We start from the raw sequence: 24082 nt of genomic DNA on the forward strand, positions 1-24082 counted from the left end.
TAATACTAATGAAAACGTTCCCTTTTGACGCAGAAAGACCCCCGAGCTGGTTTTCCTCGGCCAGAAGGAGCAAAGGGTGATGATGGGATTGGTGTTGATTAATGGATTTATTTTGTATGATGACATGACAGAATTATTAACATGACAACAGGATCTTTTCATCTTTATTATGATCAGTGACCAGTTCTGATGGTCTAATCAGAGTTTGCTCTCCAGGGTCACAGCTCTCTCTTGACCAATCCCATCGCTGCTCGAGGTTGAGGCTCCGCCCTCTGGCTCATCTCCTGTGAAGTGACATGACATCATTACATAAGACGCAAGAAAATCTCAACTCTTTTTAGCTCACAGAGTTTGAAAAGCTTATGAGCATCTTAAAAGTGAACTGATCAAAGAGACAAACTAGAAACGAAGATCCTGAGAGCTCAGAACTCTGTCGGCAGCTAGCTTCCTGCGGCTAACCCCCACAGTACAGTAGAAATCTATCTTTGGAAGATCAAAGGTCCAAGACAGACGGACAACTGACACCTAACTCCTTGGTGGAGGGGAGGTGCAATCAAAAAGATCCCTTTCTGTGTTCTTTTGATGAGAGAATGAAGGTGACATTAAAAAGAAAAGAAAAGAAAAGAAAAGAAAAGAAAAGAAAAGAAAAGGTGTTCTGACCTTTGACCTGGCGGTCCAAGAGGCGGGGTCCTGCCAGTCCAATACCCAGTGCTCCAATGGGAGCTGTGATGAGAATGGCTAACACGGCTAATGTCAACACGTCCAAACCAAACTTCACAAAGTTTTGGTCTTCCTCCTCTCTCGCCATGTCCAGCGCTTTGGAGCCAATAGCAGCCTGAAATAACCAAGTTCATCCATCGATTCAACAGTGTAAACAACCTCCCAGACAAGTTGGATCATCATCTTCGCAGACAATCTGTGAGAACGGCTTCAAACTCGCATGCACCAGTGCAGAGTTGCATTGGATTCGCACCTCCAGCATCGGCCCAACGTACCTCCAGAGGCAGCAAGCCCACAAGGCCCCAGAGCTAGCCTGCTAGCCAGGCTAAGGAAGCAGCCTCCCAGACCGGCGCTGCCAAGTATCTAACGCCAGATCTTCTTCTTCTCTTCTTCTTCTTGGGTTGACCATCGATCCGATGATGTCAGTGCAGTCATCTCTGGTGACTTCGAAGGTGGCTGATTAGCCCAATTCTGGAGCCACACACTCTGGGACAGTTGGGACATGGGAAAGACGCCGTGGGTGGGGCTGTTGCTGCTTCCTTCCTTCTTTGTCTGGCTGCTGCGACTTTGCCTCTTCTGTGGTCCTCGAAGGATTTGCAGCCCTTCTTGACTGCGGCGCACCATCCGACTCTGTTTTGGGCCTGGGCTTCTAGCTGTGCTGGAGGGATGCCACAGTACTTTAGGCTGTCCTTGATGCAGTCTTTGTACCGCTTCTTGGGGCGCCCAGTGTTTCTCTGCCCCTGGGAGAGGACGCCGTAGAAGACCTGACGGGGAAGGCGCGTGCTGTCCATTCTGATCAGGTGGCCTGACCAGCGGAGTTGGGCTTTCATAATCATGGTCTCGATACTTACAAGGCCAGCTCTGTCCAAGACCGCCAGGTTGGTCACTCTATCCTGCCATTTGATGTGCATTATTGACCGCAGGGACCTCATGTGGAATCGTTCCAACTGTTTTATGTACTTCCTGTATGTTGTCCAGGTCTCACAGCCGTAAAGAAGGCTGGTGAGCACAACAGCTTTGTAGACTTTAATTTTAGTCTCCAGTTTGATGTTTTTGTTATTTATCACACGGGTTCTGAGTCGACCGAGGGACTGGCTGGCTTTGCTGATACGCTGAGCTATCTCCTTGTCTAGAGAGCCGTCACAGGAAATGGTGCTTCCGAGGTACTTGAATTGCTCAACCACCTTCAGCTCAGTTCCCTCGATGGATACATTGGGGGGCGGTGCGCTGGTGCCTGGTGCTGGTTGGTGCATGACCTCCGTCTTACTGAGGCTGATCATCAGGCCAAACAATCGAGCTGCTGAGGCTGCAGACGAAGCAGACGAAGCAATACAGCTAACGCGGCTGCGATGGAACCGGCAGGTCCGGCAAGACCAGCGGAGGGGGACTCATCAAGGTTGGTGCACAAACAGCAGAGTTAGAAAGACTCACTGTTCTCCTGAGCTAGAGGTGGTGACTCTTATGTTCAGGCCATTTGATCTGCCCAGAGAGCTAACGGGAAGGCTTTTAGGTGTCTTTAATCAGGCCTGTTTGAACAGTTTTGCCAGTTTGTGCAATATGATCCACCAGAGTTAGTAACACACTGGATCGGATCTGCTCAAACCTGAAGGAGGCGTACAGACCGAGACCCCTCCCCCATCTGGGCATGTCTGATCACCTGCTCAGCGTGCTAGCTTACAAACCCATAGGAACCTCACAAGCTACAAGATTGTTAGATCCATTATGTTAAAGTTATCTCTTACTTGCTATTGCCTTGTTATATTCTTATTCTTGTTTTATTGTTTCACATTACTTAATGTTTCCTGTTATTTGCTAATGCTTAATGTGTATGATGCTTGATATGTCAGCTTGAACTTCTCTGATCGAGGACGACAGGAATGCGGCGGCTGTTGGAGAAGTGACATTGACTGGAGACCAAACTGCACGGCATGACCCAGGAGCTGGGTTAGGGTCAGGGCATGACCCAGGAGCTGGGTTAGGGTTAGGGCATGACCCAGGAGCTGGGTTAGGGTCAGGGCATGACCCAGGAGCTGGGTTAGGGTCAGGGCATGACCCAGGAGCTGGGTTAGGGTCAGGGCCTGACCCAGGAGCTGTTCTTTTAATCTGTCCGATATAGAAGAATGTGCTGTTTGTGAGCTAAGCTAATCAAATCAGTGAAGGCCTATGTATAATCTCACCATTATGATTTACAGTCTCTTGCTCTGTTGGAGACCTGCTATCTTGTGTCCCCCCTCCCTTAGACACATTTGACTTCTGTAGCTAGGGACCTCCTGATCTCAATAAAACAGGGATGGCGGGAGGTGTGCGTCAGAACGTGTTGGAGATCTGTAACTGAGCACATCTCTCCGTTCTCCTTGCAAGTAAATTTCAAACTGTTGTCTTTGCCTCATTTGTTTTTCTCGTGTTTCAGGTTGTTTGAACCTAACATTTTGGTCCTTCGAGCCGGATTCCAACACACCTGAAGGGTCCGGTGGGTGAGGCTGAACCTCAGGAAAGACCGTGGCCACGGCAGGCCGCCTCAAAGCCACCTGATACCCTTTCCAGGACTGGGCTTCAGCTCACTGATTGGACCCTGACGGTTGACGGAATTCCAGGAGGAAAGACAACAGTGGTGAGCATGTCTTGAATTCAAAAGTGTGTGTGTGTGATGATTGTCGGGGACTTAATGTAAAAATTGCGATAGACACTAAGGCAGTGTTTTGGGAGAGAGGAACCCGAAAGTCCTCTGTAAGACGCAATGAGAAACAAACCCTGTGAATACTAGTCAATGGCAGGTAAACAAGAGTACTAAGGTCAGTACCAAGGCAGGGCGAGGGAGTCCTGGCCACGTGAAAAAGAAATTAAGTCACGACAAATCATCCAGAGTGATTGTGAGTGTGAAAGGATTGTTAAATACCACTAGGTATTTTCAATCATACCAAAGCAGTGGGACAGGAAGTGATGAGGCCCTTGTGGATGCAGAGGCAAGACTCTCCACTCGAAAGAGTTGAAGTGAGAAGTACCACAACGGTTTGATTAATTATCACCCCACTGAGATCAACATCCCAGTTTTAGGTCACCCTATGTGCAAGACTGGACCAAATTCTTAATAAAAAACAAACAAACAAAAAAAAAAACGGTAAATTAGGATAAGGCTAACTCATAAAATAAAAAATAAAATAAAAAAATCATAATAAAAAGCAGATAGAAAAGTAGAGCTAAAAGTAAAAATCGAAATCCTCCAAAAATGGGGACAGGTAAAAGTAAACAAAGGCCCAGAGATGAATTGCGGTGTAAGGATTGGAAATTCATCGACGGACAAAATCCAAAGAAACTCGCGTATTTAGACAAGTGGATAACTGATTATGGGTTCAAAGGACAGCTAAATTCACAACAAATAACAGCCCTACAAGATGAAATAAAAGAGCGAACTAAAAATAATCCGAAAAAGATGAAAAAATGCGGTTACGAGGATACTGAGTTTTGGTTGCAGTTAGCGTTAAGGAGAGAGAAGGGACAAAGTAAGTTGAAAATGGAGGCAAGGAGGGAAAGGACGAGGTTGAGAACAAACAGTTAATGTTTCACAGGAAAGAGGATGATGAGACAGCGCAGTGAGCAGACGCGCGCACAGACAGACAGAGCAGGCAACAGATAAGTCGGCAGAGAAAGGGGAAGCGGATGTAGAACAGAGAGCAGCAGGGTGGGAGGCTTGGACCCTGACCTTCGTGAATCGTGTGCATTGCCACCAACATATACACCACAGGCATTAGACCCTCCACCCACTGATACACTTAGAATTACACGCTCAGCGCACCCCCATGGGTATGCGTGGTCAAAGACATTAGGACAAGCACTGACTCCAGCAGTCCCAAAATTGAATAATCTAAGTGAAACGAGCACTCCTCCAATGGAAGATATGTACCCCATGATTGAAGTAGCTAATCCAAATGCTGAAGCAAACCAACCTGTAATGCTAGTCTATAGAACTTGGACAATGGAGGATGTTAAAAAAGCCATAGAAGGTGTGCCTTCCCATAAGGAAGACATAGAACTCTTTATAGAAGGTATGGAAAATGTGAGAAGAGCCCATCACCTTAATGGTGCAGAGGTTCAACAGATCTGGATGACAGCTCTGGGTTCTAACTGGACTCATGTAAGAGGAGACTGGAATCCAAAAAAAAAAAAAAAAATGAGGTGCTAAAACATGATGATGGTGAATTGACAAACAGAGTCAATGCTCTTGTATTAAGAACTCGAAATTGTTTCGCTAAGAGAGCAAATTATGTGGAAATTAACCATGTTAAACAAAGAGAGGATGAGCTTTTCGAAGAGCCAGAATGACTAAAGTTTTCAGAGCAAACAGCGGACTGCATGATGACAACACAGATGCAGGTGCAGTTGAAAAATGCCCTCCATGCAGGCTCCAGAGAGCCTATTCGTGGATGGGTAGAGCGGCATAACATTAACATGTCCACATGCACACTGGATGATTCAAACATTACACTTACACCAGATTACCCCAAGGTTATTGTGAAAGCCCAACTATTTATTCTCAGATGATGACAGCAAGTATGGCTAAATTCCACCCTCCCAGTGGGAGTCAAGTATTGATTTATGTAGATGATGTTTTATTAGCATCTGAAACCTTAGAAGCATGTAAAATAGACACCATAGCTCTTCTTAAACATTTAGCAGAAGAAGGCCATAAAGTAGCAAAAGTAAACTACAGCTGTGCAAAGCTGAAGTAAAGTACTTGGGTCACAACCTGAGTGCAGGAGGAAGAACTATCATAGAAGGCCGTAAAACAGCTATTTTGCAAGCTCCAAACCACAAACTAAAAAGCAAATGATGTCCTTTTTAGGACTAACTAATTATTGCCGCAACTGGGTGCCAAATTATGCTGAAATTACAGCACCGTTGCAAAAAATGATGTATGAAGAAGATTTAAAATGACTTCTTCACTAAAATGGAGTGAAAACGCAGCAAAGGCCTTCCGTGACATTAAGCAAGCTTTAGTGTCGAGCACAGCTTTAGCTTTAGCCTTAGATTACAGCAAACCTTTGGTTCAGATGGTTGATTCCAAAGGACATTTTATGACCTCGGTCTTAGCTCAACAATGTGGGACCAAAATGAAACCGATAGCATATTTCTCGTCTAAACTTGACCTTGTAGCATGTGCTCTTCCACACTGTGTGAAAGCTGTGATCGCAGCGTCTATGGCTGTGGAAACGAGTGCTTCTATAGTGTTGTTTCATCCTTTAACGTTGAAAGTACCACATGCGGTGTCAGCTTTGTTGTTGCAGACAAACATGACTTTCTTATCACCAGCTAGACATTTAGCATGCATGGCAACACTTTTATCACAACCTCATTTGACAATAGAGAGATGCACAACCTTGAATCCTGCTACACTGTTACCTCTCCCAGATGACGGAGAACCACATGACTGCCAAGAATTAGCTGAACAATCTGCAAAAAGTAGAAGCGATTTAAAAGATCAACCTTTAAAAACAGGAACAATTTTGTTTGTAGATGGCTCCTCAAAGAAAAATGATTTTGGTAAAACACAAACGGGCTCTGCAGTAGTAACACAGACAAAGGTGATCAAAGCAGAAGCCCTGCCATCAAATTATTCTGCACAAGCAGCAGAATTAGTGGCTCTTACTGAAGCATGCAAAGTAATGAAAGGGAAAGATGTGACCATTTACACAGACAGCCAATATGCATTTGCTACAGTGCACGTCTTTGCTCAGCACTGGAAAAACAGAGGAATGGTGACCTCAACAGGTCAACCAGTAACTCATGCAGCTCCTTTAACTAATCTGTTAAATGCAGTACAGCTGCCGAGACCAATAGCTGTCTGTAAATGTGCAGCACATACATCAGAAACAGACAATGTTTCACTAGGCAACGCATTTGCTGATAAAACTGCAAAAGTAGCAGCAGCAGGACAAGATAAATTACTCCTGCTCTCAGATCAAACTTCAGTAAACAGCGACACGCTTAAAGAAATGCAACAACAAAGTCCACCTGCCGAAATAGATCTATGGATTAGAAACGGAGCAACCTTAAAAGAAGACATCTATGTATGACCAGCAGGAAAACCTATCCTACCAAAAAATCTGTGTAAATATGCTGCTATATTGAGCCATGGTGTAACACATGTCTCAACAGGAGGGATGGTAGGACAGATACAGCAGCATTATACAACCTATGGATTTCATTCTTACTCAAAAAATTTTTGTAGAACATGTCTGACGTGTGCGAAACATAATTCACAGGGAAATCTGAGACCCAGGAGAGGAAAATTTCCTGCTCCCCAATATCCATTCCAAACTATACATATGGACTTCATAGAATTAAATAAAAGTGAAGGGAAAAAATACTGTCTGGTCATAATAGATGCATTTTCAAAATGGATAGAACTATTTCCAACAAAAAACCCAGATGCGCTAACAGTTGCTAAAGCACTCTGCAAAGATATCATACCCAGATATGGAATCCCAGAAAAAATTTACTCTGATAATGGTACTCATTTTGTAAATCAAGTTGTTAAAAAGATCAGTGTTATGTTTCATATTGATTTAAATCACCATTGCTCCTATCATCCTCAGAGTGCAGGATTAGTTGAAAGAACTAATGGCACTATTAAAAACAGACTGAAGAAATGCATGGAAGAGACGGGGAGACCGTGGACAATGTGTTGATTTGGCTAAGCTCTACATAAACATTACAAGCACCGCAGGCCTAACTCCTTATGAGATCTTATTTGGAAGACCGTACAGGCTTCCTCAGTTCACAAACTACTGGGAGACAAATGATGAGTCTAATCTAGCTGATTACATGAGAAAAATGTTAGAAAAACAAAAGCAAGGTCATGAAACCGAGACGCCCTCTGTCTCCCAACAGAACGGTGGAGCCAGGCGACTGGGTCCTAGTGAGGAGCGTAAAAAAGAAACACTGGTATTCACCTGAGTGGGAAGGACCTGACCAAGTTCTTTTGTCTACACCTACTGCTGCTAAAATAGCTGAAAGATCAACCTGGGTACACCTCAGTCATTGCAAGAAGGTCATTTCTGTTGGAAACTCCGACCGGGAAGGTGATGCAAAGTCTGATAATAGGGTGGACTTAGACGAGTAGAGTCTGGGTAGACCCGAAAGTCAGTGAAGTTTTAAGAGCCGCCGACTCATTTAGGGAGGCTACTTCAACAGGTTATGGTCCATAGATAGTGTACCGATTTCATAACATCACAAGGACAGCAGCGGGTAAAATAAACAAAAGATAATTTTAAAAAAGAAAAGAAAAAAAAAAAAAGAGAGAAATACAGAAGATTGGCTGATGCTGTAGCATACTAGCCTCAGTGCTAACTGTAATCATAGTATTCCTGATAATCACAATAGCTATACAAAGTCTCCAACTCAGTTGAAACCGAATAAGTTCAAATGATTCCCAAGTGGCTACAGAATGCAATTAGATGTTTGGGAGTGTGCTTTTTCTTCATATGCGTTTTTTTATTTGTATGATACCTCTGGAAACCCCCAGGTCTAAGATTGAATGTTACCAAAATACGGCATGACAAGCGAAGTGCAAATAACAACCTAAAAGACCAATGTGGCAACAGCAGGTCAGCTCTTATGCTGTATTTGACCTGTAAGCTTTTCAATCACCTGAAGCTCAACAGCTCCATTATTTCAGCTTCACTTCTTTAACACCTCTTTAATCGCTTGTTCGTTCTGAAAGTAGCTTTGATACAATTTTCAATGCAAAACGAAAAACTGTTCTTACTGTAAAATGATGTATGTTTTTTGTCTGTTGGAAAGTTCATGTTGTTGCACCCTGCGGCTCATGCATTATAAGGTTCTGAAGTTGTGTCTCTGTTATTTATTTTATTTCTGGTGGTGGTGTGGGGATGAGAGACTGTTTGATACATTGCCTATGAGAGCTACAGGACTATGTGCTTAGTAACACTTCTTATGCTAATTTCTGTTTTTCCTACGTCGGCTGATCAATTAGTCACTCACACGCATGGATTTATGCCTGAACAGTGACGTCGTAATAAAAGATCTGCATGGCAATCTGAAAATGTTCCTACGTATAATGTTCCTACATGTATTGATGCCATCGGTGTTCCGCGCAGTGTTCCAGATGAATATAAATTAGTGGATCAAGTAGCTGCTGGTTTTGAATCTTCGATCTGTTGGTGGTGTACAATAAATAAGAACGTAGACAGAATCAACTACATCCATTACAATGTTCAACGTTTAGGAAATTGGACTCAGAGCGGTTTTGAGGCTGTTCATAGCCAACTGTCGGCTACTTCCCTTATGGCATTCCAGAACAGGATTGCAGTGGATATGTTGTTAGCTGAGAAAGGTGGTGTGTGTGTGTGTGTGCTGTGTTCGGAGATCAATGTTGCACCTTCATTCCTAACAACACTGCGTTGGATGGGAGTCTCACACTGGCCATAGAAGGCCTTCGCCCCTGAACAGCAAGATGAAGGAGCACTCAGGAGCAAAGACCGCGATGTGGGACGAGTGGATGAATGTGTTTGGGAAGTATAAGGCATTGGTTACATCTATTCTGATTTCTGGAGCTGTTTTTGCTGCAATCCTGACCTTGTGTGGATGTTGTTGTGTTCCCTGCCTGCGTTCTCTTATTAACCGCCTTATCACCACAGCTGTCGCTCCCATGGAAAAACCGTATGGCTGAATCCCTTAATTTACAAGAACCGGATTTGACTACAGACTCTGAAGACTATGAGGGAATTGAGCTAATTTTCCCCTGAGTGTAAATGTATTTGTGTTCATAAACATGACTTTGCAACCGAAAATCTACTGGAAGAGGTTGTTAAATGACTATGAGAATTTGAAGCAAATATGTGATAAACAGGAGGGAATGTTAGATCCATTATGTTAAAGTTATCTCTTATTTGCTATTGCCTTGTTATATTCTTATTCTTGTTTTATTGTTTCACATTACTTAATGTTTCCTGTTATTTGCTAATGCTTAATGTGTATGATGCTTGATATGTCAGCTTGAACTTCTCTGATCGAGGACGACAGGAATGCAGCGGCTGTTGGAGAAGTGACATTGACTGGAGACCAAACTGCACGGCATGACCCAGGAGCTGGGTTAGGGTCAGGGCCTGACCCAGGAGCTGGGTTAGGGTCAGGGCCTGACAATGACCCAGGAGCTGGGTTAGGGTCAGGGCCTGACCCAGGAGCTGGGTTAGGGTCAGGGCCTGACCCAGGAGCTGGGTTAGGGTCAGGGCATGACCCAGGAGCTGGGTTAGGGTCAGGGCCTGACAATGACCCAGGAGCTGGGTTAGGGTCAGGGCCTGACCCAGGAGCTGGGTTAGGGTCAGGGCATGACCCAGGAGCTGGGTTAGGGTCAGGGCCTGACAATGACCCAGAAGCTGGGTTAGGGTCAGGGCCTGACCCAGGAGCTGGGTTAGGGTCAGGGCATGACCCAGGAGCTGGGTTAGGGTCAGGGCCTGACCCAGGAGCTGTCTTTTAATCTGTCCGATATAGAAGAATGTGCTGTTGTGAGCTAAGCTAATCAAATCAGTGAAGGCCTACGTATAATCTCACCATTATGATTTACAGTCTCTTGCTCTGTTGGAGACCTGCTATCTTGTGTCCCCCCTCCCTTAGACACATTTGACTTCTGTAACTAGGGACCTCCTAATCTCAATAAAACAGGGATGGCGGGAGGTGTGCGTCAGAACGTGTTGGAGATCTGTAACTGAGCACATCTCTCCGTTCTCCTTGCAAGTAAATTCCAAACTGTTGTCTTTGCCTCATTTGTTTTTCTCGTGTTTCAGGTTGTTTGAACCTAACAAAGATGTAGCAGACGTTGACGCCTCGCTGGCGGAGGAATTAAACATCTTTCTTACCCACTTGGAGGCAGAGAGGTCACCCCCTGCTCCTCCGGCCATACAGCCCTCCAGCACTCACCTGCTAGCGCTGCAGGAGGTGAGAGGGGTCCGGAAAGCTGGAAACCCACACAAAGGGACAGTGGGTGCTGAAGGCCTGTGCGGACCAGTTGTCAGGGGTCCTAACACAGATCTCTAACACCTCCCTGACACAGGCCACCATCCCATCCTGCCGAACAGCAGCCACCATCATACCGTCCCTAAAAAACACTGCAAGCAGCCCGAACGACTACAGACCAGTGGCACTGACCTCGGTGGTCATGAAGGGTTTTGAGAGGCTGGTTCTGCACCCTCTCAAGTCCTGCCTCCCTGGGAACTGACCAGCATCAGTTGCCCACATGGACAATCGGTCAACAGCTGATCCCCACCGATCTCCATGGGGAGAAACTGGGCAGTAATGTCAGGACACTTTTTGTTGGTTTCAGTTGGGCACCATCAGGAACCTTGCGTCACCCTCACCCTCACCACTGGACCAGGAGCTTCCTGAGGGACTGACCTCCGACAGTGACCCCTCAGGGCGTCACCCTCACCCTCACCACTGGACCAGGAGCTTCCTGAGGGACTGACCTCCGACAGTGACCCCTCAGGGCGTCACCCTCACCCTCACCACTGGACCAGGAGCTTCCTGAGGACTGACCTCCGACAGTGACCCCTCAGGGCGTCACCCTCACCCTCACCACTGGACCAGGAGCTTCCTGAGGGACTGACCTCCGACAGTGACCCCTCAGGGCGTCACCCTCACCCTCACCACTGGACCAGGAGCTTCCTGAGGGACTGACCTCCGACAGTGACCCCTCAGGGCGTCACCCTCACCTGCCACTGGACCAGGAGCTTCCTGAGGGACTGACCTCCGACAGTGACCCCTCAGGGCGTCACCCTCACCCTCACCACTGGACCAGGAGCTTCCTGAGGGACTGACCTCCGACAGTGACCCCTCAGGGCGTCACCCTCACCTGCCACTGGACCAGGAGCTTCCTGAGGGACTGACCTCCGACAGTGACCCCTCAGGGCGTCACCCTCACCCTCACCACTGGACCAGGAGCTTCCTGAGGGACTGACCTCCGACAGTGACCCCTCAGGGCGTCACCCTCACCTGCCACTGGACCAGGAGCTTCCTGAGGGACTGACCTCCAACAGTGACCCCTCAGGACGTCACCCACACCCTCACCACTGGACCAGGAGCTTCCTGAGGGACTGACCTCCGACAGTGACCCCTCAGGGCGTCACCCTCACCTGCCACTGGACCAGGAGCTTCCTGAGGGACTGACCTCCGACAGTGACCCCTCAGGGCGTCACCCTCATCTGCCACTGGACCAGGAGCTTCCTGAGGGACTGACCTCCAACAGTGACCCCTCAGGGCGTCACCCTCACCTGCCACTGGACCAGGAGCTTCCTGAGGGACTGACCTCCGACAGTGACCCCTCAGGGCGTCACCCTCACCTGCCACTGGACCAGGAGCTTCCTGAGGGACTGACCTCCGACAGTGACCCCTCAGGGCGTCACCCTCACCTGCCACTGGACCAGGAACTTCCTGAGGGACTGACCTCCGACAGTGACCCCTCAGGGCGTCACCCTCACCCTCACCACTGGACCAGGAGCTTCCTGAGGGACTGACCTCCGACAGTGACCCCTCAGGGCGTCACCCTCACCTCACCACTGGACCAGGAGCTTCCTGAGGGACTGACCTCCGACAGTGACCCCTCAGGGCGTCACCCTCACCCTCACCACTGGACCAGGAGCTTCCTGAGGGACTGACCTCCGACAGTGACCCCTCAGGGCGTCACCCTCACCTGCCACTGGACCAGGAGCTTCCTGAGGGACTGACCTCCAACAGTGACCCCTCAGGGCGTCACCCTCACCTGCCACTGGACCAGGAGCTTCCTGAGGGACTGACCTCCGACAGTGACCCCTCAGGGCGTCACCCTCACCCTCACCACTGGACCAGGAGCTTCCTGAGGGACTGACCTCTGACAGTGACCCCTCAGGCGTCACCCTCACCCTCACCACTGGACCAGGAGCTTCCTGAGGGACTGACCTCCAACAGTGACCCCTCAGGACGTCACCCTCACCTGCCACTGGACCAGGAGCTTCCTGAGGGACTGACCTCCGACAGTGACCCCTCAGGGCGTCACCCTCACCCTCACCACTGGACCAGGAGCTTCCTGAGGGACTGACCTCCGACAGTGACCCCTCAGGGCGTCACCCTCACCTGCCACTGGACCAGGAGCTTCCTGAGGGACTGACCTCCGACAGTGACCCCTCAGGGCGTCACCCTCACCTGCCACTGGACCAGGAGCTTCCTGAGGGACTGACCTCCGACAGTGACCCCTCAGGGCGTCACCCTCACCTGCCACTGGACCAGGAGCTTCCTGAGGGACTGACCTCCGACAGTGACCCCTCAGGGCGTCACCCTCACCCTCACCACTGGACCAGGAGCTTCCTGAGGGACTGACCTCCGACAGTGACCCCTCAGGGCGTCACCCTCACCTGCCACTGGACCAGGAGCTTCCTGAGGGACTGACCTCCAACAGTGACCCCTCAGGGCGTCACCCTCACCCTCACCACTGGACCAGGAGCTTCCTGAGGGACTGACCGCCGACAGTGACCCCTCAGGGCGTCACCCTGATTGGTTGCGTGAGTATTGCGTCACTTCCTGTCTCTTCTATCGTTCGTTGGTTGCATTGTGCACGGGGTGCCGTATTCACTTAATATTGAACACTTGGTGTGTTGTATTCACTTTATTTAAAATTTTGAACACTTGAGACATTCTAGTCACCCGATAACAACAGTGAGAAACAACCCATATTAAACAAATACAGGGCTTCGCCGATCACTAGCGCTAGCATGGCCTCACTGTCTGTTTCACCCGGTGTCTTTGTCTGTTCAGCGTGTGAAATGTTTAGTTACTCCTCTGCCTCCCTTAGTGAAGGGAATAGGTGCAGAAAGTGGAGTTTATTTATGGCTATGGAGGCGAGACTTAGCGAGCTTGAGACGCGGTTCCTCGGTTAGCTGGAGTTGCGTCAGGTAGCCAGGAGAAGCTAGCTGCTGCGGAGCCGCCTAGCGTAGCTACAGCTAGCGGTCCCCCGGCAGCAGCCGAGCAGCCGGCTAGCCAGGGCGGCTGGGTGACGGTTCGTAGGAAGCGTAGCCCCAAACAAAGGCCCACGGTGCCCCACCACCCGCTTCCCGTGGCTAACCGCTTTTCCCCACTCGGCGACACACCCGCCGAGAAACCGACCCTGGTAATTGGCGACTCTGTTTTGCGCCACGTGAAGCCGACTCCAGCGACCATAGTTAAGAGCATTCCGGGGGCCAGAGCGGGCGACATAGAAGCAAATTTATGGCTGCTGGCGAGACGTAATCGTAAATTTGGTAAAGTTATTATTCACGTCGGAGCCAACGACACCCGGCTTCGTCAGTCGGAGGTCACTAAAATTAACTTGGAGTCGGTGTGTAACTACGCAAAAACGATGTGGGACTCCGTAGCATTCTCTGGTCCCCTCCCCAATCTGGCCAGCGATGAGATGTTTAGCCGCATGTCATCGCTTCGTCGCTGGCTGTCACGGTGGTGCCCCGAAAACCAGGTGGCCTTTATAGACAGTTGGAACACTTTTTGGGGAAAACCTGGTCTGATCAGGAGAGACGGTGTCCATCCCACACGAGATGGTGCCTCTCTCATTTCTAGTAATCTGGCTAATTTTATTAGACCCAAAGTGACCTGACAATCCAGGGTCCAGACCAGGATGCAGAGTTGTGGTCTTACACACCTCTCTGCTGCTTCCATAGAACCCTCATCCACCAACAATAACATATTTAACACTATAGAGGTAGTCTCTGTTCCACGGTTAAAAGTTTACCAAGCACAGAGTGGGGGAGCGGTCAATCACCAAAATCTTATTAAAATTAATACTGAAGCACAAGTTGGAGAAACTAATATCACAATTAAGTGTGGACTGTTAAATATTAGATCTCTTTTGTGTAAATCCCTGTTAGTGCACGACCTGATAGCGGATCATCACATTGATTTATTCTGTCTTACTGAGACCTGGCTTCAGGAGGAGTATGTTAGCTTAAATGAATCTACTCCTCCTACCCATCTTAATTATCATATTCCTCGTGTTACTGGTCGATGAGGGGGAGTGGCAGCAATCTATCACTCCAAGTTATTAATTAATCCCAGACCAAAACATAGCTTCAGTTCATTTGAAAGCCTGACTCTTGGCATCACTCATATGAACTGGAGGACAGAAAAGCCACTTCTGTTTGTAGTTGTATATCGGCCCCCTGCTGGGCCACATTCAGAGTTCCTGTCTGAGTTCTCTGATTTCTTATCTGACTTGGTCCTTAGAACGGAAAAAGTCATTATCATTGGAGACTTTAACATCCATATGGACGTTATAAACGACAGCTTTAGAAATGGCTTCATTTCATTACTTGAGTCAGTTGGTTTCCTCCAGCAGATAAACCAACCAACTCACAGCTTTAACCACACCCTAGATCTAGTTCTGACTTATGGTGTTGAGGTAGAACATGTGTCAGTGTTCCCTCAGAACCCACTCCTGTCAGACCATTCTTTGATCACTTTTACATTTATGATTAAGGATTCTTCTATGCTCAGAGCACAGTCTTACTATAGCAGATGTCTTTCAGATAATGCTGTAGCTAAGTTTAAGGAAGTGATCCCTGTGCTGATCCCAGGACCACCGTGTGTTTCCCCAGGGATCAATCATTATAATCTTAGCCCTGCGGAGGTCGACTCTATTGCTGAAGGTGCAGCAACCTCACTGAGAATCACACTTGATTCTGTTGCCCCCCTGAAAAAGAAAATAGTAAATCAGAGGAGGTGTGCCCCCTGGTATAATTCACACATCAGGACCCTCAAGCAGAAAGTGCGAAGACTGGAAAGGAAGTGGCATTCTTGTAAGATAGACAGCTACCATGTAGCCTGGAAAGACTGTCTATTAGTTTACAAAAAGGCCCTTCGCAAGGCTAGAACAGCTTATTTTTCTTCTTTAATTGAGGATAATAAGAACAACCCCAGGTTTCTTTTCAGCACTGTGGCCAAATTAACCAAGAGTCACAGTGTTTTAGATCCACGTATCCCTTCTTCCCTTAGTGGTGAAGACTTCATGAGCTTCTTCACTGATAAAGTTCTAGCTATCAGAGAGAAAGCTAACCAGGCCAACAACTGGACCATCACCAGATGTGCCGACTGTGGGAACATACAGGGTCTCCAACGAGCCCTTAAACTCCTTCAGCCCTATATATTTTTCTGAGGCGTCTTTGCTAATTCAGAAATCAAAGACCACCACGTGTCCTTTAGATCCCATCCCAACACACCTGTTGAAGGATGTTTTACCATTGATAGGCAGTTCTGTCCTGGACCAGATCAATGGTTCTTTAGTGTCAGGTTATGGACCCCGGTCCTACAAGGTGGCAGTGATTAAGCCGTTGCTTAAAAAACCATCACTGGATCCTGATGTCATAGCAAATTATAGGCCAATATCCAACCTTCCTTTTATCTCTAAAGTTCTAGAGAAGGTGGTGGTGACTCAGTTACTGGAGCACCTGCAGAGGAACAGCCTGTTTGAGATGTTTCAGTCAGGCTTTAGAGCTCACCACAGCACAGAAACAGCACTTCTTAAAGTCACTAATGATCTTCTCATAGCTTCAGATCATGGACTGGTCTCTATGCTGGTTCTGCTGGACCTCAGTGCTGCTTTTGATCCAGTTGATCACAGCATCCTGTTACAGAGACTGGAACATGTGATTGGGATTAAAGGGACAGCACTAGACTGGTTTAGATCATATTTATCTGATAGATACCAGTTTGCCCATGTCCATGGCGTTCCCTCCTCATACAGTAGGGTTAGCCATGGAGTTCCTCAAGGTTCTGGACTCGGACCAATCCTCTTCACATTGTACATGCTTCCCTTAGGGAACATTATTCGGCAGCATGGGATAAATGTTCATTGTTATGCTGACGACACTCAGCTCTATTTATCCATGAAACCAGAGGAGACAGAGAAGTTAGTGAAGCTCCAGACCTGTCTTAAAGACATAAAGTCCTGGATGTCTTCAAATTTCCTCCTCCTTAACCCAGGAAAAACTGAGGTCATGGTGTTTGGTCCTGAACCTCTCAGGGATAGATTGGATCACATGATCACTCTAGATGGTATCTCATTAACATCTCGTCTCTCTGTGAGGAATCTAGGAGTAACTTTTGATCAAAATCTCTCCTTCAACTCACACATTAAATTAGTCTCTAGAAGAGCCTTTTTTCACTTGAGGAACATCTCAAAGATCAGGAAGCTACTGACCCACCATGATGCTGAAAAGTTAGTCCATGCATTTGTTACTTCCAGGCTGGACTACTGTAACTCCGTATTATCAGGGCGTCCAAACAACTCTTTAAGAAGCCTCCAGCTGATCCAAAATGCTGCAGCCAGAGTTCTGACAGGTATTGACCACAGAGGTCACATGACTGTACTGGAGTCTCTTCATTGGCTGCCCGTTAAATTTAGAATAATTTTTAAAACCCTTCTTTTGACCTACAAGGTCCTCAGAGGCCTAGCTCCATCCTACCTGGAGGAGCTAGAGATACCCTATCAGCCCAATAGACCGCTCTGCTCTCAGAATGCTGGTCTACTTGTGGTTCCCAGAGTTTCCAGGAGTAGAATGGGGGGCCGAGCATTTAGCTACCAGGCCCCACTGCTATGGAACCATCTCCCTGTCCAGGCCCCCCTGCTATGGAACCAGCTCCCTGTCCAGGCCCCCCTGCTTGGAACCAGCTCCCTGTCCAGGCCCCCCTGCTATGGAACCAGCTCTCTGTCCAGGCCCCCCTGCTATGGAACCAGCTCCCTGTCCAGGCCCCCCTGCTTTGGAACCAGCTCCCTGTCCAGGTACGGGAGGCTGACTCCATCGCTACTTTTAAGATCAGACTCAAAACCTACCTCTTTGAAAAAGCTTATTGTTACTAATTCTGTAGTTCCAGTTACTATCATAGACAGACTAATTATCATACTTAGGGGGTCGTCTAATCGTTAGGTCACATCTTAGTTATGCTGTTATAGGCCGAGGCTGCCGGGGTCCGGAAACATGATCACCTGACAGGCCTCTGTCACTCCACTGGGTCATGGTCTCCTCTCCTCTCCTCTCCTCTCTCCTCTCCTCTCCTCTCCTCTCCTCTCCTCTCCTCATCAAGCAGACTAGTTATGCTGATTCTTGTGTAGTTTTTCTGCTTCTCCCCCCCCTCTATTTATTTACAGGTATCACTGCCATCAGAGCTGCATAATGACCTCCGGCCCCGCTGAAGTGATTGTGCATCATATTTTTTGTGTGTGTTTCTGTGCTCTGTGCCTCTCCTCTCCCTCTCCTGACCAGGAGCTTCCTGAGGGACTGACCTCCGACAGTGACCCCTCAGGGCTGTGTGCTGAGCCCCTTCCTCTTCACTTTGGACACACGGGAGTGCTTCCCAATGTGATTCCAACGTCATCGTGAAATTCGCTGATGACACAACATCGGTGGGTCTCATCTCTGACGGCAATGAGATAGTTTCCATCGAGGAGGGTCGGGGACTCGTCGCCTGGTGTTCAGCTCCAACACGAGCAAAACCAAGGAGATGGTGATGGACCTGAGAGTAGACCCTGGTCCACTAGAGGGTCCTGGGCGTGCTTGTAGCGGATGTCCTCGATGGCACACCAACACAGCTGCAGAGTGCAGCAGAGGCGGCACAGCTTAGGACTGCTGAGCAAATGCCCCCTGGGGGGGAATCTGCTGCAGATGTTCTCCTGCTCCACAGAGGAATTCGTGCTGGCGTCCGGCAGGACAGCTTGGTACGCTGGCTGCACGGCCAAGGACAGAAAAGCCTTGCAGAGGGTCATGAAGACACCGCAGAAGGGCATCGGCTGCCCCCCGCCCTCCCTGGATTGTGGACTCAAGGGGATTAAAGAGGTCAAGGAAGATCCTGGCAGGAGCCTCTTCAACCTTCTGATCCAGGGTCCTGAAGAGCTGCACAAACTGACTCAGAGACACTTTTTCTCCCTGGGCCAGAAGGCTCCTGGACAATAACCTCCACGTTGTGATACTGATAAAAGAAGCTTTTAGATTTTTGTCACTTTTATATTATTAGTGTATCATCTCCTCCACAACACCTCTACACACACACACACACCTGGACGGTGGCTTTAGGCGTCCAAGCCACAGCAATGAAGAGTTTCTCTTTCCAGTTAAATCCTCCAAAATGAACGAGAAGGAAGGTGACGAGCAGCCGGATCACCAGACCAATGGCGACACAGGCCACGCCCAGACCTGCGTGGGACAGCTCACCTTAGCGCGGACCTCAATTTGTCCAATCACAGTGGACTAAAGACATATGGAGAACCTCCATATAACCTTCCTGAAGATGGAACACCGTGACCAAAACTGAGGAGACAATCACAGCACATCGGGCAAAGTTCTGGTTCTTACCGACTGTTACGGGGTTGAGGTTTGCTACGACAATTTCAGCTCCAATCAGGCCAAATAGGAGGGGCTGGAACACATCCCAGGACCGGCCCACCATGGCTGCCACAGGGGCCTAAGGAGAAGCATGGAACTTCATGTGTAAACACATCTAAACATGGATCAGAAGGTTACTGTTGTCCGTGACCTTTTCAGCGTTCCAGCCCAGCGCAGCAATGAAGGCCAGGACGAGGGTACAGAGCCCCCCTGCCCCAGCAGCCCCGATCACATGAGTGAAGAAGACCGCAAATATGGACAGACCCAACAGCAAGAGCGTCCTCCTCAACGCCAGGTCCTCCTGCCAACCCACAGAACATCCTGATTCAGGCCTGTTCCCCTTGAGGACTGGGCGCCAAAAAAGAAACTCTCACTTGGTCTCTACTGGGGAAGCAGCACAGGAACAGACCCAGGATCAGACCCGCGACAACCCCTCCGCCCACCTCCAGCAGCCCTTTCAGGACGTTCATCCACGTCGAGCCTGCAGAGCAGATGGCATGAAGAATGCTCGGGAGTGGAGGACAACAGTACTGGGGAGACCTTTGGAGAAGGAGATTCCAAGGCAGGTGGAGAAGCCCGTTATCGCCAGAACATCATCGAAACTGCCAGCAGCCATCAGCAGAGTCGGAATTCCCTGAGGAACAGGCGACATAGCAACATTGCACTGCATCAGCATCAACTGTCGAAGGTCACATTTGTTTGCCATCAAATGTGTGACGACATTAGCATTGTTAGCTACACTTGCTAGGTTGGGCTATCTTGCTGATTAATGTTCGCCAACCCAATAAAAAATGTTTGTAACTTTTATATCACCAGCGTGTTAAAAACGGCAGTGCAGATGTCATGGTTAGCTAGCCTAGCATCCAGCCTAGCATCCAGCCTAGCATCCAGCCTAGCATCTGTACAAACCAAGGCAGCAGAAGGTTCCAGACAAACAGCCAAAACGCCCCATTTGGGCTCAGTTATTTAGCGAGCGTAGCGCCTGAGACTCGGCCCAGCGGCTAACCTTCGACACGCCGTAGCCCTCCCTCTGCAGGAGCAGCATGGACGGGACCACCACAGCTGGAGACACAGCAGCCAGGACAAACCTACACACACACACACAGACACACACAGACACACACAGACACACACGTGACACGATGCAACAATAACGACATTTATACTGATTACAGACGAACATTCAAGCAACAACTGTGAATACTGTTTGTCTATTTTACCCCAGCATGAAGCCCCACCCCCAGTTGTGTATTTTACCCCAGCATGAAGCCCCACCCCCAGGGCAGAGCCAACAGGAAGTGAGAGACCACAGCAGTGACACAGGCCTCCGCCAAACACGGGCCGACCGCCAGACGCACACACACCAGCTTCAGACGGCGCAAAGCCTTCAGACAAGTGGTGACACAAACAGTCATCAGATCTGAGTGTGTGTGAGTGTGTGTGAGTGTGTGAGAGTGTGTGAGAGTGTGTGAGTGTGTGTGTGTGCCTGTGCTCACAGAGGGGTCCAGCCCCAGCCCCGCCCTGGCCAGGATCACCCCCAGCCCGAGGCTCCTCGTGGCTGCTGACATCTTCGCGCTGATCTTGACGGCGTCGTTGACGTACGGAACGTTGCGCAACAGCAGGCCGGCGAGCAACATTCCTGAAATATACGATGAGATTCATCCTCACGTGACAGGATGAGGATGAGACGGTGAGACCATTGGATCTCCGGTACCGAGCAGAGGGGGGAGGGGGGGCAGTGACGGCAGCTGCATCAGCCCAGCCAGGTTCCCCCCCAGGACGGAGCAGATGAAGAGGGTCACGATGCCGAAGAGGTTCCCCCCAGGTAGACACTCACTTCCTGTGATGGCCCAGACCACCCCGAAGAGCAGGGCGAGCAGGCAGGCTGCACACACACACACAGAGACACACACACACACACAGAGACACACACACACACACACAGAGACACACACACACAGACAGAGACACACACACACACACAGAGACACACACACACACACACACAGAGACACACACAGACAGAGACACACACACACAGACAGAGACACACACACACACAGAGACACCACACACACACACACAGAGACACACACACACACAACAGAGACACACACACACACACACAGAGACACACACACACACACACACAGACACAGACACAGAGACACACACACACACAGAGACAGAGACACACACAGAGACACACACAGACAGAGACACACACAGACACACACACACACAGACAGAGACACAGAGACACACACACAGACACAGAGACACACACACACACACACAGACACACACACACACAGAGACACACACACACACACAACACACACACAGAGACACACAGTCACATTAGGTGTGTTTCCACTGGCAAACGCACACTAACAAACACACACACACACACACGCTAATAATCACGCGCACCTTTCGTGATGAGTAAGTTGAGAAGACCATGTGGACGAGGACATCTGTCCTTCAGTCTGACACAAAATGAACAGCTGTAAGACAAATCAGACATCTGAACACACACACACACGCACACACACACACACGCACACACACGCGCGCACACACAGTGTTGAGATAATCGACAGGATTGAACATTGATGCTGTCTCAGCCATGAACACACAAGTCCTCGGGAATGTTGCCAAACACCAGTGACCCGTCCATCACTCACTGATCACGACTACTGACGTCACATGACTACAGACGCAACCAACCAGAATAACAACAAAACCAGAGTGCAGGAGACTGTATGTTAGCAGAGCTGCACTGTGTGTGTGTGTGTGTAAATGCGTGTCCTCGCCTTGCGGTGCAGACGGCCACGGCGGTCTTCCTCTGGCAGAATGGCGATCCCACGTTTCAACTGCGCAAGATGAACTTTACTCCCTCCAGGTGAGAGAGAAGAGAATGTGTGTTTAAATAAGTCACACAAGGTGTGTGTGCACGTGTGTGTGTGTGTGTGTGAGAGAGACATTATTACTCACTTGAAGCTGTTAGCACCCTTCAAGTGTGTGTTTATTCTTGTCTTTTTATCTTTGTGGGGACACAGCATTGGGCTGTGTATTGTGAGGACTCTAAGGCTCCGCCCACTAACGCGTCCACGTTCAGCCGTCCGACATTAACAAGTCAGCTGACACAGTTAAGTAGGTCAGCTATCGAAAGTGTGAACACTCCAGCTCTGCAGAGGCACTAACCATCTTTTTCTTTAGCTTTTATGCAAACGTTTGATTTTGAAAGTGTTCTTTTGGGTCGTAATTGTTGTTTGTGTGTGTGCAGCATCGATCCACACACTCTCACCGGTCACTTCAGGTTCGGGCTCCTTTGGTTGGTCCTCAGAGGAACCTGTTCACCATTCTTTGAACATTTATATCTGCTCCATCTTTGAGATGTAGATTATCAAAAAGAACCGTTGCAATTTACAATCATCCAATTATTTATTCTTTTATTATTAGTAATAACCTGTTTTCATCCAAGGTAGTTTTCTCTGTCAACTGGACTGGGTTTCTTCTCTTGAAGACGTTTCGCCTTCTATCCAGAAGGCTTCTTCAGTTCTGAAATCGCTGGGGAGAGAGCTTGAAAATATAGAGCCCCTGTGGACCATTAGCATGCTAATGATCCGGGTGGTCACCTGAGAGTCGTTAGCAGGGTCGTTGGTCGGGTCGTTCACCTAGTTTCTGTTGAGGTGTCTCCCCTTTGTCTGCTGGGTCACATGGTGATGAGTCACTGGGTCTCCTGGAATGGTGTGAATGTTTGTTTTGCTGTTGGAAGGAGTGGAGGACTGCATTGTATGTGGGTGATAGGAAGTGCCTCAGGCCACCACCTCTGTTCAAGGATGGTTTCTCCAATTTAACATGGATAGCTTCCTTAACCCCCCTTTCAAACCAGCGGTCTTCTCTGGCCAGTATCCTTACTGGGCTGTCCTCGAAGGAGTGCCCACTCTCCTTTAAGTGTAAGTGGACTGCTGAATCTTGACCCGAAGAGGTGGCACATCTGTGTTGTGCCATTCTTCTGTACATTGGGGAAACCAAACAACCTCTCCACAGAAGAATGGCACAACACAGACGTGCCACCTCCTCAGGTCAGGATTCAGCAGTCCACTTACACTTAAAGGAGAGTGGGCACTCCTTCGAGGACAGCCAAGTAAGGATACTGGCCAGAGAAGACCGCTGGTTTGAAAGGGGGGTTAAGGAAGCTATCCATGTTAAATTGGAGAAACCATCCTTGAACAGAGGTGGTGGCCTGAGGCACTTCCTATCACCCACATACAATGCAGTCCTCCACTCCTTCCAACAGCAAAACAAACATTCACACCATTCCAGGAGACCCAGTGACTCATCACCATGTGACCCAGCAGACAAAGGGGAGACACCTCAACAGAAACTAGGTGAACGACCCGACCAACGACCCTGCTAACGACTCTCAGGTGACCACCCAGATCATTAGCATGCTAATGGTCCACAGGGGCTATATATTTTCAAGCTCTCTCCCCAGCGATTTCAGAACTGAAGAAGCCTTCTGGTTAGAAGGCGAAACGTCTTCAAGAGAAGAAACCCAGTCCAGTTGACAGAGAAAACTACCTTGGATACAATGACCTGGATGACTGAGAATTTACACAGACAACCTGTTTTCATCTGAACTTTCAGAGAACTCTAAAATGTCCCTTGAAGAAAATCATTAAACAATTATATCTTCATTTATTATGCTAATTTTACATCCAGCTGAGCTCTTTTACATGTTTGCAAACTGAAACAAATCAAAACACTTAACTAAAAATAAAACATTTAACAAAAAATAAAACATGTAACAAAACATGTAACTAAACATAAAACATGTAACTAAACATGTAACTAAAATACCACTGAAATGAAAATTCTGACCTTCAGATGAGGAGACGTGAAGGACCCGAGGACCCGAGTGTCAGTGGATTGGGACAGAGGTG

At 48.5% G+C, this 24082-nt stretch overlaps 1 protein-coding gene across 6 annotated transcripts; it reads right to left on the minus strand.

Annotated features, from left to right (window-relative positions):
* Window positions 1-88: 88 nt before the first annotated feature.
* On the minus strand, window positions 89-22251 carry LOC130522013 (sodium/hydrogen exchanger 9B2). Of its 6 annotated transcripts, XM_057025908.1 has the most exons (14): window positions 22128-22251; window positions 21947-22029; window positions 21564-21657; window positions 20845-21015; window positions 20627-20769; window positions 20388-20515; window positions 20137-20218; window positions 19671-19764; window positions 19505-19611; window positions 19282-19431; window positions 19101-19209; window positions 18805-18941; window positions 661-835; window positions 89-284 (listed from the first exon to the last, which is right to left on the minus strand). In XM_057025908.1, exons 3-14 carry the CDS (start codon window positions 21655-21657, stop codon window positions 199-201), a joined length of 1476 nt encoding a protein of 491 aa, XP_056881888.1. In that variant the 5' UTR covers window positions 21947-22029; window positions 22128-22251; the 3' UTR covers window positions 89-198. The 6 variants fall into 6 exon arrangements, with proteins under 6 accessions (XP_056881888.1, XP_056881887.1, XP_056881890.1 ...); XM_057025907.1 differs by having other exon boundaries at window positions 21947-22205; XM_057025910.1 differs by lacking the exon at window positions 661-835 and having other exon boundaries at window positions 21947-22205.
* Window positions 22252-24082: the final 1831 nt, after the last annotated feature.

Source organism: Takifugu flavidus, chromosome 3, assembly GCF_003711565.1.
Source record: "Takifugu flavidus isolate HTHZ2018 chromosome 3, ASM371156v2, whole genome shotgun sequence".
NCBI classification, from domain to species: Eukaryota; Metazoa; Chordata; class Actinopteri; order Tetraodontiformes; family Tetraodontidae; genus Takifugu; species Takifugu flavidus.

Coding starts and splice junctions, on each gene's coding strand:
- LOC130522013 (XM_057025907.1), bottom strand. CDS start 22,117: ATGTCTCTCTCACACACACACACACACACGTGCACACACACCTTGTGT. Junction 20,219..20,387: donor GGGTGGGGCTTCATGCTGGG/GTAAAATACACA, acceptor GTGTGTGTGTAG/GTTTGTCCTGGCTGCTGTGT. Junction 19,432..19,504: donor GCTTCCCCAGTAGAGACCAA/GTGAGAGTTTCT, acceptor GTGGGTTGGCAG/GAGGACCTGGCGTTGAGGAG.